Raw genomic sequence first — 18,317 nt, 5'->3', positions numbered from 1 at the left:
TCATGGACTTTGAAGGCACTCGAACTCAGAACGCAAGGGAGAAGCGTGCTAAGAGGAAGGGACGCTTGGCAAACACTCACCATGATCAACTCCTGCCCAGATACCAATGTCCCCACTGTGGAAGGACGTGTGGATCCAGAATTAGCCTCCACAGTCACTTACGGACTCATTATCAAAACCATATTTATGGAAGACAATCTTACTTGGCTATGAGCGATTGCCAAAGAAGAAGACGATGGCGACTTTGGTCCATTTACTGTATTTATTTCCCCCGATTTGAACTATAACACGGTGATTTTCTTGAGTCAAAATGAGAGTACCCCTAGATGTTTTTTTAGAACAAAAAAGCACTGGCAGTGCCCATCAACTTAGGGGGACAGCCCCCTCAAATATTTTATTGGGGGGGACCCCTCAGCCCCTAGGACTTGGCTCCTATGTGTGGGTCAGCAGGGAAGGGCTGCTTTGCATGCAAAAAGGGATTGTAGAAGCTATTTGTGGGAAGGGACCCCCAGAGTCATCTAGTCCAACCCCCTGCAATGCAGGAATTTCCAGTTGGCCCATATTGGGGATTGAACCCACGACCTTGGCATTATCAGCACCATGGTTCTCACTAACCTGAGCCTTTGTTCCTGCTTAAGCAGCTCTTCCTCAATGAGGACTGGCACCTTACGTTATCTACAAGGGGCCACGCAGCTCAGTGGCGGAACATCTGCTTGGCAGCCGTGCAGGCAATAGTGAGGTGAGTGGAGCAATGGCAGAAAACGGCTTCCTTTCTTCCTATTTAAGCAGCACTTCATAGAATCTTAAGAGTGGGAAGGGGTCCCAGGGTCATCTAGTCCAACCCACTTCAATGCAGGAATCTCAGCTAAAGCATCCATGACAGATGGCCATTCAACCTCTGCGACCGAAATCCTATTTCATCTCTAAGGGCAGGGACCACATCTCGGAGGCAGAGTGTTATGTACTGAAGTTCTCACCCTGGGCCAGCAGGGGGATACTGTAGATAGTTATGCAAATAAGGGATGGAAAGTGACATTCAGTGATTGGATAGTTACAGAAAGTTGTTACAGTTGCATTGTAGTGGAGCTCTATATAAGCAGGCTGGCTGAACCCTTCAGTTCAGTTCTGTTCTGGCCTGTGAATAAACAAGAGCTGTTTGAAGAATCGCTGTGTCATCTGATATGTTCACCCACAACTTAACACAGAGCAGTTGCGTTGCCTGCAGAAAGACTTGGGTTCAGCCCCAGATGGCATCTTCGGATCGAGGTAGAACTGTCCCCTGCTGGAAACCCTGCGGAGCGGGACTGAATGACACAGTGCCATCTCTCTCAGCCAGGTCCTTCCCTTACAAAAAATGGATTAGGGGCACCTGGTCTTAGGAGTTTAGGAAGCCGCCTTGTACCAACTCAGACCCATTGGTCTGGGATAGCTCGGCTGGTAGAGCATGAGGCTATTAATCTCAGGGTTGAGGGTTCGAGTCCCTCCTCAGGCAAAGGATTCCTGCATCGATAACCCTTGAGTCCCTTACAATTCTACAATTCTGTGACCAGGGACTGGGAAACCTGGGTACAAATCCCCCCATCTCGCCATTAATTAACAATGTTGTTGCTGTTGTTGTTAATATACTGCCCTATACCTGGGGGTCTCTGGGTGGTTCACAGAATAAAACCAAGATATGAAACCACAAAATACATAATAAAAACAAAAACAACCCAATAGCCCCCCCCCCCAATTTTTAAAGGGGCATAGGATGTAAATCAGATCAATCAAAGGCCTGTTTAAAAAGGAACATTTTTTGCCTGGTGCCTAAAGGTGTATAATGAAGGCGACAGTAAATGATCACAGGGAGAAGATGGGGAAGTGGAGGTGCCAGAAGCTGAACAGGTAACAGGGCATAGTGAGCAGGGAGAATCTGTGGCAGAGAGAAGCCCAGAATTAGAGGCAGAAGCGGAGGCTGGAGAAGAGGGAGAGATGAGTCAGGCTTGTGAGGAAGCCAAGGAGTCTCCCCCTCCTGCTGCGACAGGCTCCCCTGACTCCCGGAACCAGAAGAGGTATGAAATGGGGAGAGCAAAGGCAGGCTGCTTGCTGGCGCAGTCTCCGATTGCTTGGAAGAAACCTTCAGTCCTTGCAACGGCCTCCTTGGGGCAAGATCTACCGGGAAGAGCAGCTGTGGCTCACTAGGCCCAGACTGTTTTGTTTCTTTGACTAAAGGGTTTAACATCACTGTAACCTAGTGAGCTATTGTGGACCCGGTCCCGACACCCGCCCTGCCAGGAATCGACTCGTATGTTTCATGCTCGTGCCCAAAGTGTCATGACATTCGTGGGCACGGAGGCAATACATTGTTTCCCAGGCTGTTCGGCCTTTTAAAAGGTCAACGGCCACACTTTGAACTGAGCCTGGAATGCCTCTGAATGCCAGTTGCTACAGACCACAGGAGCGGAGAGTGCTCTTGTGTTCGAATCCTGCTGGCTGGTTTCCCCAAGGCATCTAGTTGTCCACCGTAGAATGGGATGCTAGATTAGAGGGGCCATTGGCAATCCCTTCTTACGTTCCTAACTCCTGCCAATAGTATCCCCCATACTGTCAGTTCATTCACCCCATCAGCCGTTTGGAAACCGATTCAAGGGCCTTATTAGACCTGAAGGTCATTCTACCCTCTTGACTTTCTAAGGTGGATTCTCTGATGTGCAGTGAGGCTCGTCTTCCAAGAAAAGCTTTTTCCACACTCTGTGCATTTGGGCTCTTTCTACATTGTGTTGATTCATCATTGAGGAGCGATGCACTGCCTGTAATTATACTTTTTCCAAATAGCCGGCATTTATGTGGCTTTCCCCCTTGTGCGACTCATCCGACGTATGGCAAGGGTTTTCTTCTGCACAAAGCTTTCCCCTCTCGGCGTGGAGCTTCGTTTTATTTAAAAGAATTTGTACACCACTTGTTCTTCCTTTGCGTGACTTACTTGATGGTCAGTTAGGCTGGCCTTCTTACAGAAGCTCCTCCCGCACTCAAAGCATTTGTACGGCTTCACCCCGGCGTGGATTCTCTCGTGTCTCCTAAGGTTTGCAAGCATGCTGAAGCTTTTCCCGCACACCGGGCATTTGTAGGGCTTCTCTCCCGTGTGAGATCTCTGGTGGGATCGAAGCGTCGCCTTGACGCTGAAGCTTTTCCCGCACTCCAAGCAAGTGTACGGTTTTACCCCTGTGTGAGATCTCAGGTGTGTGGAGAGGTGCGTCGTCTGCGTGAAGCTCTTCCCGCACTCGGGGCACGTGTACGGCTTTTCCCCTGTGTGGGATCTTCGATGGGCCGTGAAGTGCCCCTTCTGCGCGAAGCTTTTCCCACACTCCAGGCATTGGAAGGGCTTCTCCCCCGTGTGAGATCTCTGGTGCGTAATGAAGTGCCCCTTCTGCGTGAAGCCCTTTCCGCACTCCAAGCAGTTGTACAGCTTTTCCCCTGTGTGATTTCTCTGGTGGATGGTGAGGCTCCTCTTGCGCGTGAAGCTTTTCCCGCACTCCAGGCAGGTGTACGGTTTCTTCCCTGTGTGATTTCCTTGGTGGTGGTCAGTTAAAGTCCTCTTCCTGCTGGAGATTTTCGGGCACTGATGTTGAGAGGCCACAACCCCAGAATTCTCAGCCATGGATTCTTTGCAGTGCACGGTGATTTTGCCTGGATGCAGCAGGGCACGCTCCTTTTCGGTGAAATGTACAGGCACTTCCTCAAAGGAAACCTGAAAAGAAGGAAGGAAGGAAGGAAAACAAAGAGAGAGAGAGAGAGAGAGAGAGAATGCAACAGTTCTTATTCTCTGAACAGTTAATGCAACTCTCTAGACCTGTGGTTCCCAATGTGGGGCACACCTCCCACAGGGGGGCGATTTGATTTTTAAGGGGGGCAATTTGAGAATGAGTTATTAACAGTTAATGGGCTTTTAGCCTTCCTCCACATGAATAGGAGTTCACCTTTTGAATACAGTTGTACCCCGGGTTACAGATGCTTCAGGTTACAGACCAGAAATAGTACCTCGGGTTAGAACTTTGCTTCAGGGTGAGAACAGAAATTGTGCTGTAGCGGCGCGGCGGCAGCAGGAGGCCCCATTAGCTAAAGTGGTGAAGAACAGTTTCAGGTTAAGAACGGACCTCCAGAACAAATTAAGTTCTTAACCCGAGGTACCACTGTAATAAGAATTGTATGTCACAGGGGGGCGGATCAGGATTTTAGAGATTCTTAGGTGGGGCATGGCCAAAAAAAAGGTTGGGAACCACTGCTCTGGACCACGGTTAGCCTGTATCGAATCATAGCTTGGTTTCTAAAGTATGGTTAGCATGAACCAGGGTTTGGTGCGAGGTTTTTCCAATTTCTTTTTTCAAATGATTAGTAATAACGTTTATTTTATTAACAACAACAAAAGGGCAAATGTAAGAACAGGGGGGAAATAATCAAAAGTTTTAAACGATAAGGTGTCGCAGCCTGGAAGGACAAAAGTACAAAGATACAAGGCAGCTGTGAATAGATAAGAAAGTTTTCTTTTGTGAACCGCCCAGAGAACTTTGGATGCAGGGCACTATATAAATTTAATAAATAAAACACTAAGCAAAGCATTAACTCTTTGTATGAGTCCCTTGACAGTTCTGCCCCTGCTAAGCATGGTCCAAAAGCTGATTCCTCCAGGGGAATAATGGGGGAATTGGGCCTTTAGGGAGTGGCATTGCAGTGGGCACCTCTGACAGATGGAAAGGGAAAGACGCAGATTCTTTCAGGAAGAGGGAGATGGGCAGCAGGCAGAGGAAGCCAGAGAATCCCAGGGCTGTCACTCCAGAGATCCCGCCTCTTACCTGATCCGGTTGCCTAGAAACCATTTCCAATGGACCGGAAGGGAGAGATGAGGTAGAACATATAACTGGCATACTTGGCACATCTCCTATGAGGAGTACAAAGATATAAGGATGATCAAGAAATTACTAACAAATAGCTGTTGGAAATGTAAAGAAAAAGAAGGCAACTTTGATCACATGTGGTGGTCTTGTAAGGTTATAAAAGCATTCTGGGAAATGATATATACCGTATTTTTCGCTCTATAGGACGCACTTTCCCCCTCCTTAAAAGCAAGGGAAAATGTGTGTGCGTCCTATGGAGTGAATGCAGGGGGGAGGCAGGCAGGAAAAGCCCCCAAGAGCCGCACACAAACTCCGTGCGCTCTTGCGGGCTTTTCCCCAGGAGGGAGAAGGGACTGACTGGCCGCATCAGTCCCTTCTCCCACCTCGTAGAAAAGCCCACAGGAGCCATGCAACCCCTTTAAAGAGCGTGTGGCTTCTGCGGGCTTTTGCGAGAGGTGAGGGAATCCCCCACCTCCCCAAAAATCCAGGAGAAGCCGTGCACTCTTTAAAGGGGTTGCGTGGCTTCTGCGGGCTTTTGCAAGAGGTGAGGGAATCCCCCACCTCCCAGAAAAGCCAGGAGAAGCCGCACGCTCTTTAAAGGGGTTGCGTGGCTTCTGCGGGCTTTTGCAAGAGGTGAGGGAATCCCCCAACCTCCCAGAAAAGCCAGGAGAAGCCGTGCAGCCCTTTTAAAGAGCGTGTGGCTTCTGCTGGTTTTGAGGGAGGTGGAATTCCCCCACCTCCTGCAATAGCAGGGAGAAGGTCTGGGAGAAGCGCACAGGCTGCCTGCAGCCTGTCTGCTGCTCCCAGAGCTGGGGGGGGGATCATATTTTTTTGCTTGATTTCCCCCTCTGAAAACTAGGTGCGCCCTATGGTCAGTTGTGCCCTATGGTGCGAAAAATACAGTAATGAGATGAAACAAATGTTCAAATTTTTTTTTTTAAACCCAGAAGTTTTTTTAAATTAGGAATTATAGGTGCTGATATTCCAAGGGAGCAGAAAAGACTTTTTTATGTATGTGACAACAGCCGCACGGATGCTACTAGCCCAGAGATGGAAAGAAGATTAAGTTCCTACCAGAGAAGAATGGCAAATTAAACTTTTGGACTGTGCCAAAATGGCAAAACTGACTGGAAAGCTCAGAAACCAAGGAGACCAAAACTTTAAAAAAGAATGGGGAACATTAATAAGTTATCTTGGAGACCACTGTAAGCTGATGAAAATATTAGCAGGATTGTAATAACACTTGTAGTGTAGCAAGTACTAGGGAGACAATGGAATTATATAAAATATAGATTATTGGTAAAGATGCAGTAGAAAAGGACCAATGAAGGGGAGGTGGAAAGTCTGGAGATTTGGAGGAACCTGTAAATGTGGATGTGTATGGTTGTATTGATATTATTTTCTTAACTTGTAAAATCAAATAAAAACTATTTTAAAAACAACAACAGCAACAAATTACTAACGTGTGTCTAGTGAAATGTGTTGGTCTGCTCTGGCCCAAAATCCTGTTCTCAAGGTGGCTAACCAGATACCTACAGGAAGCGCCCCCGCAAGCAGAAACTAAGCACAACAGCACCCTCTCCGCTTGCGATCCCCAATAATTGTTATTCAGTGGAATGTACTGCCTCAGATTGTGGAGCGAGAGCATGGAGCCGTCGTGGCGAGAGGGAGACCAAGCTGATATTTTATCCTGTTAGCCCTTACTCCGCAAAGTGGCGCCTTCGTCCTCCTCCTGTTTAATCAACTTGGACAGAAACCTCTGCCGAGAGTCCACTGGGGCCGCATTCTGTACCTCGGAGAAGTCAGTGGCTTCTTCCGCAAACAGGCCCTGAAATACAAAGACCGGGTAGGGTTACAATACAGATGTGTGAGTGTGGATTAGAAAAGGCATCTGAGGGCCATTCCGTTAAAAAGCGGTGGTTGGTTTTTCCAGTGTCACGGCGATTGTCCACAGACAGCTTTCTGGGTCATGCAGCCGCATGGCTAAAGCACTTCTGGCGCAATGAAACGCTGTGATGGAAGCCAGAGCACACAGAAACACCGCTAACCTTCTTGACGCAGTGGCACCTATTTATCTACTTGCACTTTTGGAGTGCTTTCGAACTACTAGGTTGGCAGGAGCTGGGACAGAGCAACGGGAGCTCACCCCGTCACGGGGATTTGAACTGCCAGGCTTCCGATCGGCAAGCCCAAGAGCATGGGTAGGCAACCTAAGGCCCGGGGGCCGGATCCAGTCCAATCACCTTCTCAATCCGGCCCGCAGACGCTCTGGGAATCAGCGTGTTTTTACATGAGTAGAATGTGCCCTTTTATTTAAAATGCATCTCTAGGTTATTTGTGGGCATAGGAATTTGTTCATGCCTGCTCCCCAAATATAGTCCGGCCCCCCACAAGGTCTGAGGGGCAGTGGACTGGCCCCCTGCTGAAAAAGTTTGCTGCCCCTGCCCAAGAGGCTCAGTGGTTTAGGCCACTTACCTTTGACTGGACTTAACTGTCCAGGGGTCCTTTACCTTTTACCTTTTTACAAGGTGACCACACCATTCTCATGGTCTCTCACACACAAACCTCTCACGATTCACATATTCATCCCTCCCACCCCAAATCCATCTCTCCTGCTCTCTTCTCTCTTTCTGTTTCTCTCTGTGTCTCTCTATCTCTCTCTCTCTCACACACACATACACATGGCCACAAAAAAAATTCTGGGGCAGATTTTTTCCAGTGTGGGGCAGTGAAAGGAAAACACCGTTAAGGATGAAGCGGGCTAATTTCTCACCAAAAAAATGGAAGAATTGTGTTTATGTTTTTGCCCAAGTTTCTTAAAATGCTAGGAATTTACTTTGCTTAAGAAAAATGACACCTGGGAATCTGGAGATTATGGTTTATCCCAGAGGAACAAGGGCTGCAGAACTGGACCAAGGCCGGGTTCCAGATTCCCAGTCTGGTGGTCTGGAGCCGGTCAAACCTGAATTGGGACCCTGGGGTATGAACACCTCACCTGCTGCCGTTCCTGCTTCACATCCTCTTGGTGGCTCAGGAGGAAATCTTCAGCCAGGGCTACCGCCTGGGAACTGGTCTCCGCTCTGCATCTCCTCACCCAGTTCTCCATCTCCGGGGGGAGGACAGCCAGGAACTGCTCCAGGACCACCAAGTCCAGCATCTGAGCCTTGGTGTGTCGCTCTGGCTTCAGCCACTCGCGGCAAAGGTGGTGGAGTTGGCTGCACACCTCCCGGGGTCCCTCAGCCTCCTGGTAGCAGAACCCCCTGAAGTGCTGGCACGGCACATCTGAGCAGAGGGTCTCCTCCTTGATTATGACCTTCCGCACATTTCCGTCCCAGAATTCCCCGCTGCGCCCACATCCGACGGCGTCGGTGCTCCTTCCTGCTTCAGGGCCTGTTGCTCCCAGCTCCCGCAACTTCGGCTCCTGCTCCAACATGGCTGAAGGGTCGCTTCTGCTATAGTCTGTCTCACAACAAAGATTGGCCACGCATGTGGTGGTGATGGGGAGGAAGCCAAGCCCTGCAAAGTGAAAGAGATGGTCTGTGAGGGGAAAACTCTTGCTGTGTTAAGAGTTACAAAGCTACAGTTCCCAGAGGGGCTTAAAATTCATAGACGTGTAGAGCTGAAGAGACCCAAGGGTCATCTAGCCCAACCCCCTGCAAATGCAGGAATCAACCCCCTTCCCAGTGAATTCTGGGAATTGCAGCTCTGTGAGGAAATAGGGGATCTCCCAAGAGCTCTTAACAAATGTCTGCTCCCAGAATCCTTTGGGGGAAGCTGTGGCCGTTTAAAATGGCATCAAATGGGGACGCAACTAGAATTATTTGGCTCTGCCTGCAATTGGTTGTGGATTACTTACTGTCTGGCAGCCCTGCTTTCTGTCTTACCAGTCTTCAACAAATATTATTGGAAATATTATTTCCCTCAGCCCCTCCTCACAGGCACTCCTCTGCCTTTTCTTCCCCACATCCCTGGCCCTGCTCTTAGCCAAGGGTGCCTTCGCTCTCCTTGTGGGGATGTCTTCCTACCCCCACCTCAGTGCTAGAAATCCCCTGGGCACTTTTCGGCCACGTGGAGATCTCTGGATGCCATGGTTGGCAACTGACATCTCCATCTGGCTGGCCACACCATCTTTCTTATGCAGGTCAGCAGAAGATCTCATTTACTGCATTTATATCCCGACTTTTTCTCCAAGGGGCATATGGGTCCCCCCCCTCAGTTAATCCCTACAACGGCCCTGTGGGGTTGCCAAAGGTCACCCAGCGAGCTTCATGATGGAGTGGGGGGGGGGGTTTGAACCCTTATCCTGGTCTGACACGCTAACCCAGAGCATTCCAAACATTTCACGTCGCAGACACACTTTTTAAGACACGTATCATTGTGCGACACATTGATTCAGTTTTACTAGCAAACCAGAGGTTAAACGAAACCCTTTCCAGCCCCAGGAGGAACGTGAGAAGCGTTCGCAAGACACACCTACACACTGCAGCCGAGTGGCACAATTTGGAAAGCTCTGCTCTCACCACTACACCACACTGCCTTCCGACAGTACTTCTGCTATGGGGCAGCTGGATAAATCAAGCGGGGAACTAAATATGGGGAGAACGCATTTCCTTCCTCCCAACTCTGCAATTCTATGATTCTATGCCAATCCCCCACCCCCCGCCTGAAACCCTGGAGAGCTGCTGCCAGCCAGTGTCGACAATATTAGGTGGCCCCATTGGTCTGACTCGGTGCAAGGCAGCTTTTAAGCCCTTTCTCCCCAAGTCACCCTTCTGAGGGGTCTTCCCACCCGCCCCAGCCCCACTTTCTAGCCTCCACTGCGCCTCTGCAGGTCTTCCACCCAGGAAAATGGGGAAGGGGCTCACCAGACACCCCCCCTTGCCCTGAAGCTGGAAACACCAAGGGAAACACTTTCCACTGCGCTGGGAAAACTTTATCCCTGCTCGAAGCAATGCGCAGCAGCAAACAACCCTTTAGCTTCTTCCCTGCGCACCAGTCTCCAAGGTGGGAGCAGCCAGGCGGGAGGGGGAGGGGGTTCCGCTCTGGAGGACCAAGAGCCTCCTCCCGCCAACTTCCTTCCTCTCTAGGAAGCTGCCTCCAAGCATCGGTGCATTTAACCCTTGCAGAGACATCACCTTGCCAACAAAGGTCTGTATAGCTACAGCTATGGTTTTCCCAGTAGTGATGTATGGAAGTGAGAGCTGGACCATAAAGAAGGCTGATCGCGGAAGAATTGATGCTTTTGAATTATGGTGCTGGAGGAGACTCTTGAGAGTCCCATGGACTGCAAGAAGATCAAACCCCTCCATTCTGAAGGAAATCAGCCCTGAGTGCTCACTGGAAGGACAGATCCTGAAGCTGAGGCTCCAATACTTTGGCCACCCCATGAGAAGAGAAGACTCCCTGGAGAAGACCCTGATGCTGGGAAAGATGGAGGGCACAAGGAGAAGGGGACGACAGAGGACGAGATGGTTGGACAGTGTTCTCGAAGCTACCAGCATGAGTTTGACCAAACTGCGGGGGCAGTGGAAGACAGATACACACACACACACACACACACACACACACACACTATAATACTACCCTCCCAGTAGATTAGCTACCCCTCCCAATTTGGTGTCATCTGCAAATTTGATGAGCATCCCCTCAATTCCCTTATCCAAGTTGTTTATAAAGACATTCCAAAAGACCTGAAGGGCCACAGCATCCCTATCTCTGGGACAGTTTAAGAGAGAGAGAGAGGGAGAGAAGAAAAAGGGTCTCTGCCCTAAAACGTTTACAATCAAGAATGCTGACACTGGGGTTCACAGCAAGAACTAGCTCAGTTTCAGCAAGTTTATTTTTTGTTTCATAAAATTTATATACCGCTTGACTGTAAAAGAGTGAAGGAATTTCAGATGGAAATTCCCAGGTGTCAAAAAAGGTTATTTATGTATGCTACTACTACGGCCCGTGTTTCATTAGCCGAAAAATGGAAAACGAGCGAGGTTCCAACCAAAGAAGAGTGGCAACTTAAGCTGAAAGAATATGTGCAGCTTTCAGACTTAACATCTAGAATAAGAGAACAAGAAGAACATATGTTTAGAGAAGATTGTAAAATGTTTATTGAATGTATGGGGGGCGGGGAATTGTGTACACTTGAAAATGTTGGCAGCATTAAGATAAATTCAATAGTGTAAATAAGTTTTGATGGATGCAATAATGGAATACTGAATGGTTTAGTTTATGTAAAATATGCAGGGATTTATGATAGGCAAAATGAACCATAGAAAGAGAGGAAGGGAAGTCATTGATATTTTAAGGCTGTTTAAATGAGTATTTTAAATTGTAAAACAGAAAATTAAAAAAAATAGAGAGAGAGAGAAAAGAATGAAGCTATAACATTACAGTCGTACCTCGGATCCTGAAGGCCTTGTGAGATGAATGTTTTGGCTGCAAACCTGGAAGTTACTGTTCCGGTTTGTGAACGTTCTTTGGAACCTGAACGTCTGACAGGGCTTCCACAGCTTCCGATTGGCTGCAGGAGCTTCCTGCAGCCAATTGGACACTGCGCCTTGGTTCCCGAATGTTTTGGAAGTTGAACGGACTTCCAGAACAGATTCCATTTGACTTCCGAGGTACGATTGTATTGAGAAAAGCGGTTAAAAAAAACCCCTTTGAAACAAATGTTAAAATAATTAAAATTAGTGATAAACTAAAAAAAGTTGAAAACACACACTTCAACATTCTAGATATCAGGACCAAGATTCAGTACGTCCACAGTCAGTCACTCGGAAACAGAGCCAAGGATTATTGGGGGGGGGGGGCTGAAATTCATTCTACGCTCCTGGCCTTCGAAGGTTTCCACACTGCAGCTGTTTGCCAACTCTAATAAAATCTTCAGGGGCCCCAGGTAAGCTACGCACCACATAATCGATCACAAGACAGTGCACACACACATTTGAATGGCAATGCCCATCAACTTAGGGGGGGCAGCCCCCTCAAATATTTTATGGGGGGGCAAAGGGGCCTCAGCTCCTAGGTCCTAAGGAAGCCAGATTCTCCTCCACCAGGGTCAGGGCCTTCTCAGTGATGGCTCCGACCTGGTGGAATGCTCTGTCCCATGAGACTAGGGCCCTTCAGGATTTAACCTCCTTCCATTGGGCCTGTAAGAGAGCTATTCCGCCTGGCCTTTAATTTGAATTCAGCCTGATCTTTTATTCCCCTTCCTTCCATCCCCCTCCCCTTTTTATGAAGATTACCCGCTCTGGGATCCCACAGCTAATTCTCCCCTGGTCTCCTCGCTGGCCCAAATAGGACAACTTTAGCCAGCTAGCCCTGGTGTATATTGGATGGATTTCCCCCCTAAATTGATTTTTGAATTCTGAATTTATGGTTATTCCTGTTTTATACTGTATTTTATGCTGTTTTTTGTTGCATCAATTAAGCTTTTTAAATTTGTTGTTAGCCACCCTGAGCCCAGTTTTCTGAACCGGGAAGGGCGGGGTATAAATAAAAAATTATTATTTATTATTAGGAGTTGACTCCTAAGCCACCCTGTGTGGGTTCTCTGATGTGCAGTGAGGCTTGCCTTTGGATGACAAAATTTTTCCTATAAGCTCCGTGTGTTCCTGTTATTCTCCCGTATGATGTCGCTGGTGGTCGGTGAGGTTTTTCCTGTAATTGTAGCTTTTCTCACACTGCCGGCATTTGTACGGCTTTTCTCCCGCGTGACCCATTTGATGCACAGCGAGACTTTTCTTCTGCGTGAAGCTTTTCCCACACTCTGGGCACGGATATGGTTTCTGCCCCGTGTGACGTCCCTGGTGGTCAGCCAGACTCGCCCCATCGCCGAAGCTCTTCCCGCACTCGAAGCATTTGTACGGCTCCTCCCCGCAGTGCATCCTTTCGTGCCTTCGAAGGTTCGAGAGGACGCTGAAGCTTTTCCCGCACTCCATGCACTTATAGGGCTTCTCTCCCGTGTGGGATCTCTGATGGGAACGGAGAGTTGCCTTTGCACTGAAGCTTTTCCCGCACTCTGAGCAGCTATATGGCTTTATCCCCGTGTGGGATCTCTGATGTGTGGTGAGGTGTGTTGTCTGCGTGAAGCTTTTCCCGCACTGCAGGCATTTGCAGGGCTTCTCCCCGGTGTGAGATCTCTGATGAGCAATGAAGTGCCCCTTCTGCGTGAAGCTTTTCCCGCACTGCAGGCATTTATAGGGCTTCTCCCCCGTGTGAGATCGCTGATGGATAGTGAGGCTTTTCTTCCACATGAATATTTTTCCACACTCCGGGCATGTGTAGGGTTTCCCTCCCACGTGATTTCTCTGATGGACAGTGAAGCTCCTCTTCCAGTTAAATCTTTTCCCGCACTCCAAGCATGTATAGGGTTTCTCCCCTGTGTGGTTTCCTTGATGGTCTATTAAGGTTCTCTTGTCACAAAAGCTCTTCCCACATTCCAAGCATTTGTGGGGTTTCTCCCCTGTGTGCATTCGATGATGGGAAGTGAGGTTTCTTTGGTGGTTGAAGGTTTTTCCGCACTCCAGGCATTTATATGGTTTCTCCCCAGTGTGGGCTGTTAGATGAGAACAAGGTGTTATTTTCACACGGAAGCTCTTTCCACACCCAAAGCATTTAGACAGTTTCCCCCACCGCATCGGTTAATTCGACAATACAGTGGTACCTCGGGTTACATACGCTTCAGGTTACAGGCTCTGCTAACCCAGAGATATTACCTTGGGTTAAGAACTTTGCTTCAGGATGAGAACAGAAATCGTGCGGTGGCAGTGGGAGGCCCCATTAGCTAAAGTGCTACCTCAGGTTAAGAACAGTTTTAGGTTAAGAACAGACCTCCGGAACGAATTAAGTACTTAACCCGAGGTACCACTGTTCCTTTTTTTCTATACAGAGGGAAAGCTCTGAAAGAATCTTTGGATTTCTTTCTGTAACGCATTACTACACCCTTGGAAGAGCAGGAGACTCTTAATTTCAGAGTCATGGGTTCGAGCCCCATGTTGGGCAAAAGATTCCTGCATTACAAGGGGGTTGGACTAGATGACCCTCAGGGTCCCTTCCAACATTACAAATCTATGATCCTTACAGGGAATTTGGCATACTGACTTCCACAAAGGGAATTCCTGCCCATGATCAGATTGGTGGTGGTGGTGGTTGTTGTTGTTGTTATTATTATTATATTTTGACAAAATAATCATCATAAATAGATAAGAATTAAAATGTGCACCCCATCACCGAGACCATTCCATTGTAACCATCCAACCTCCCAAAATTTCAACTCTTGCAATGGTTAGACCCCTTTCCGTTTTAACAGTACAAATTCTACAAACACCCTCCGTATCTTCTCGAAATCATTTCTCCTGCATATTTCCCATCTTACCTTAATGGCACGTTTTCATTCATCGTTAATAGCTATATCCCACACCTCTTTATACAATTCTTCCATTTTATATCCTGCTCACCCCTTCCACTTCCTAGCTACAATAATTCGTGCAGCTGTCAATAAATTTGTGAGCAAGTCCTTCATGGCCTGCGAACTTTCCACCCCATCGTAAATTGATAATGATGCTACCTCTGGACTTTTGGTCAGCTTTAACCCAGTGGTTTCTGTGATCTCTTTATACACCCTTGGGACCAAAAATTGTACAAATTTACATCCCCACCCCATGGTTTCAGGACTTTTTCTGTGGGGTTTCAGACATGTGGTTTATATATGCAGTTATAATCAATATATATGCATATAATATATGCATATAATCAATATGTTTGATTATTTGATTGTTGTTAGCCGCCCTGAGCCCGGCTTCGGCTGGGGAGGGCGGGATATAAATAAAATTTTTTATTATTATTATTATTATTATTATTATTATTATTATTATCTTTTATATACATATATAACCTATCCATTCTTAAGGAAATCAAACCTCTCCATTCTGAAGGAAATCAGCCCTGAGTGCTCACTGGAAGGACAGATCCTGAAGCTGAGGCTCCAATACTTTGGCCACCTCATGAGAAGAGAAGACTCCCTGGAAAAGACCCTGATGTTGGGAAAGATGGAGGGCACAAGGAGAAGGGGAGGACAGAGGACGAGATGGTGGGACAGTGTTCTTGAAGCTATGAACATGAGTTTGACCAAACTGTTGGAGGCAGTGGAAGACAGGAGGGCCTGGCGTGCTCTGGTCCATGGGGTCACGAAGAGTCGGACACGACTAAACGACTAAACAACTAAACAACAACATACATATATATAAGACCTTAAATTTTTTATTTCACAGCCTTACCCAGAGAGGCCACGATCCCACAATTCTCAGCCATGACTTCGCTGTGCAGGGCTCTTTGTCCCAGATCCAGTAGGGCCCACTCCTCCTCAGTGAAATTCACAGCCACCTCTTCGAAGGATATCTGGAATGCAAAAATAAAACAAAACCTCTCGCAGTTAATGCACATAGTCCTGCCCCCTGGCTAAGCAGCCTCAGGGTCATCTCAAGATCTAACAAAGCATGAGGCATGCACGGGAGAAGGGGGGAAACGAAAACGTCCCCTCCTGCTTCATGCAACAGGCCTGCCTCTGCTGAAAATGAGCCGAAAGCACACTTCCGCTGAGTCCTCAGAGGGTCTATGGGAGGAATCTGGCATAATAAGAGGCTGCCAGATGGCCCATCTTCTGCCAGCTTGACTCTGTGACTGTGGGTGCCTGGGGCCTGTCGGTGCCATGCAGCGTTTATGACGCTGGCACCAAAATTTGTTGGTGCCCAGCCCCTTCATGGGGAATGATGTGGGTGCTCAGGCATCCAAGGGAGTAAACCCTCAGGCAGCAGCCGAACACAACAACTACTGCAATGGACTACTGCAACACGTTCTACGTGGGGCTACCTTTGAAGGTGACCCGGAAACTACAACTAATCCAGAATGCGGCAGCTAGACTGGTGACTGGGAGCGGCCGCTGAGACCACATAACGCCAGTCCTGAAAGACCTACATTGGCTCCCAGTACATTTCCGAGCAAAATTCATAAAAATATAAAGCAGTATAGAAACAAACAAACAAACAAACAAACAAACAAACTTCAAAGTGTTGGTGCTGATCTTTAATGCCCTAAATGGCCTTGGCCCAGTATACCCAAAGGAGCGTCTCCACCCCCATCGTTCTGCCCAGACACTGAGGTCCAGCGCCGAGGGCCTTCTGGCAGTTCCCTCCCTGCGAGAAGTGAGGTTACAGGGAACCAGGCAGAGGGCCTTCTCGGTAGTGGCACCCGCCCTGTGGAACACCTTCCCATCAGATGTCAAGGAAATAAGCAACTATCTGACTTTTAGAAGACATCTGAAGGCAGCCCTGTTTAGGGAAGTTTTAAATGTTTGATGTTTTATTGTGTTTTTAATATTCTGTTGGGAGCTGCCCAGAGTGGCTGGGGAAACCCAGACAGGTGGACAGGGTATAATTATTATTATTATTATTAGTCTTACCTGATCCACTTGCCCAGAAGATGCTTCCCCCACAGCAGAAGGAAGGGATGCTGGCATTTCTCCTGCGAATGGCAAAAAGGTGTAAGGAAGGCCTTACAGACCAATGGAATTTGAGGCTGTCTGAAGATCAATATTCCAATCTGCAGAATCAGAATTTCCCTCAATTTTAATTTTATTTTTTAAAGGCTTTTAAGACATTTTGCATTTTCCTATTCAGCATTTCTGGGTATCTTATTTAGAGAGTTGGGAGCAAATATTTCCCCCCCTTAAAAAAAAAGTTTGGATATATGAATTCTTAAATGGTTGAAAGAAAACATTTGCTTGAACTCAGAATTCCCTCAGCCTAGCACCCAGCTCAAGGGAACATCCAAGCAGACCACAGACTCATTTATTTATTTATTATTTCTATGTGTATATACCACTTTTTCCTCCAAGGAGCTCAAGGTTGTGTACATAACTCTCCCACTCCCCATTTTCTCTCCCCAACAACCCTGCGAGGTTTGGTCAGGCTGAGAAACAGGGACCGATCCATCGTGGCTGAGTGGGGATTCGAACTCAGGTCTCCAAGGTCCTGGTCCAACAGCCTAACCGCCTGAAACATGATTAAACCTCAGGGGAGCCCTTGCAAGGTCCGGTCAAAGGTCCATCGGGATCAGCATAACATTGTCACAGCGGCCCACCACCAGATACTCAGCGGAAGCCTGCAACTAACCCCCAGTACTTTCCCCAGTTGCAATTCCCGAGAGAAAAAAATTGGGGGAATGTACCCCCTTTGACAGTGGAGGGAGTGTGTGGAGCCATCGTGGCGAGAGGGAGGCCAAGCCGAAATCTTATCCTGTCCGACTTTACCCTGCAAGGTGGCGTCTTCGTTGTCCTTCATGCTCTTGGACAGAAAACCCGGCCGGGAATCCACAGGGGCCGCATTCTGCCCCTTGGAGAAGTCAGTGGCTTCTTCCATAAACAGGCCCTGCAATGCAAAGAGCTGGAGGAATAATAATAATAATAATAATAATAATAATTTATTATTTATACCCCGCCCATCTGGCTGGGTTTCCCCAGCCACTCTGGGGGGCTTCCAACAGAATATTAAAATACAATTGTCTATTAAACATTAAAAGCTTCCCTAAACAGGGCTGCCTTCAGATGTCTTCTAAAAGTTTGGTAGTTGTTTTTCTCTTTGACTTCTGGTGGGGGTGTTCCACAGGGCGGGTGCCACTACTGAGAAGGCCCTCTGCCTGGTTCCCTGTAAGCTCACTTCTCACAGTGAGGGAACCGCCAGAAGGCCCTTGGCACACACAATGGGGGTGGAGACGCTCCTTCAGGTATACTGGGTTGAGGCTGTTTAGGGCTTTAAAGGTCAGCACCAACACTTTGAATTGTGCTCGGAAATGTACTGGGAGCCAAACATACTGGAAGTTCTTTACTTTCTAAATCTTATTTTTTTACCTTCTCTTTAAACTTCTTTTCTATTTTTTATTTTCTAAATTTCTTTCTTTTTCCTTCTCTATTTCTCTCTTAGCCCTTTCTGGTGTTTTTATTTTATCTATATAAAAGTCTTGGTTTGTTGTTTCTTTTTAAAGGGAAAAAATATCAAGTTTGGTATTTTTCCTCTATAAACCTTAATAAAATTTATTTATTTTTAAAAAGAGAGAGAGAGAGAGAGAGAGAGAGAATCAGACCAGGCTGGTGCTTTGGAGTTGATGGCTGGCAATTTGGGAGACCATGTCACCTGAGGTTTGCCCTCCCAGATGGGTTAGACCAGTGATAGCCAAACTTGGCCTGCCAGCTGTTTTGGGACTACAACTCCCATCATCCCTAGCTAACAGGATGATGGGAATTGTAGTCCCAAAACAGCTGGAGGGCCAAGTTTGGCCACCACTGGGTTAGACATACATAGGTAAAGGTAAAGGAACCCCTGACCATTAGGTCCAGTCGCGGACGACTCTGGGGATGCGACGCTCATTTCGCTCTATAGGCTAAGGGAGCCAGCA

The 18,317-nt window shown here is 47.7% G+C and overlaps 1 protein-coding gene and 1 non-coding gene across 2 annotated transcripts; one reads left to right on the top strand and one right to left on the bottom strand.

The window, feature by feature from the left end:
- Positions 1-267: 267 nt before the first annotated feature.
- On the bottom strand, positions 268-15,346 carry LOC114592487 (uncharacterized). The gene is made up of 6 exons (XM_077923615.1): positions 15,146-15,346; positions 12,486-13,425; positions 7,867-8,428; positions 6,576-6,699; positions 4,830-4,915; positions 268-3,727 (listed from the first exon to the last, which is right to left on the bottom strand). The coding sequence occupies exons 1-6, from the start codon at positions 15,309-15,311 to the stop codon at positions 2,918-2,920; spliced, it is 2,688 nt and encodes an 895-aa protein (XP_077779741.1). The 5' UTR covers positions 15,312-15,346; the 3' UTR covers positions 268-2,917.
- Positions 1,419-1,492, top strand: TRNAN-AUU (transfer RNA asparagine (anticodon AUU)). Its single transcript has one exon. It is a non-coding gene; the product is annotated as a tRNA-Asn (tRNA).
- Positions 15,347-18,317: the final 2,971 nt, after the last annotated feature.

Source organism: Podarcis muralis, chromosome 2, assembly GCF_964188315.1.
Source record: "Podarcis muralis chromosome 2, rPodMur119.hap1.1, whole genome shotgun sequence".
Taxonomy (NCBI): domain Eukaryota; kingdom Metazoa; phylum Chordata; class Lepidosauria; order Squamata; family Lacertidae; genus Podarcis; species Podarcis muralis.
Note: the sequence above shows the minus strand (reverse complement) of the source record. Positions and strands in the feature narration are given on the sequence as shown.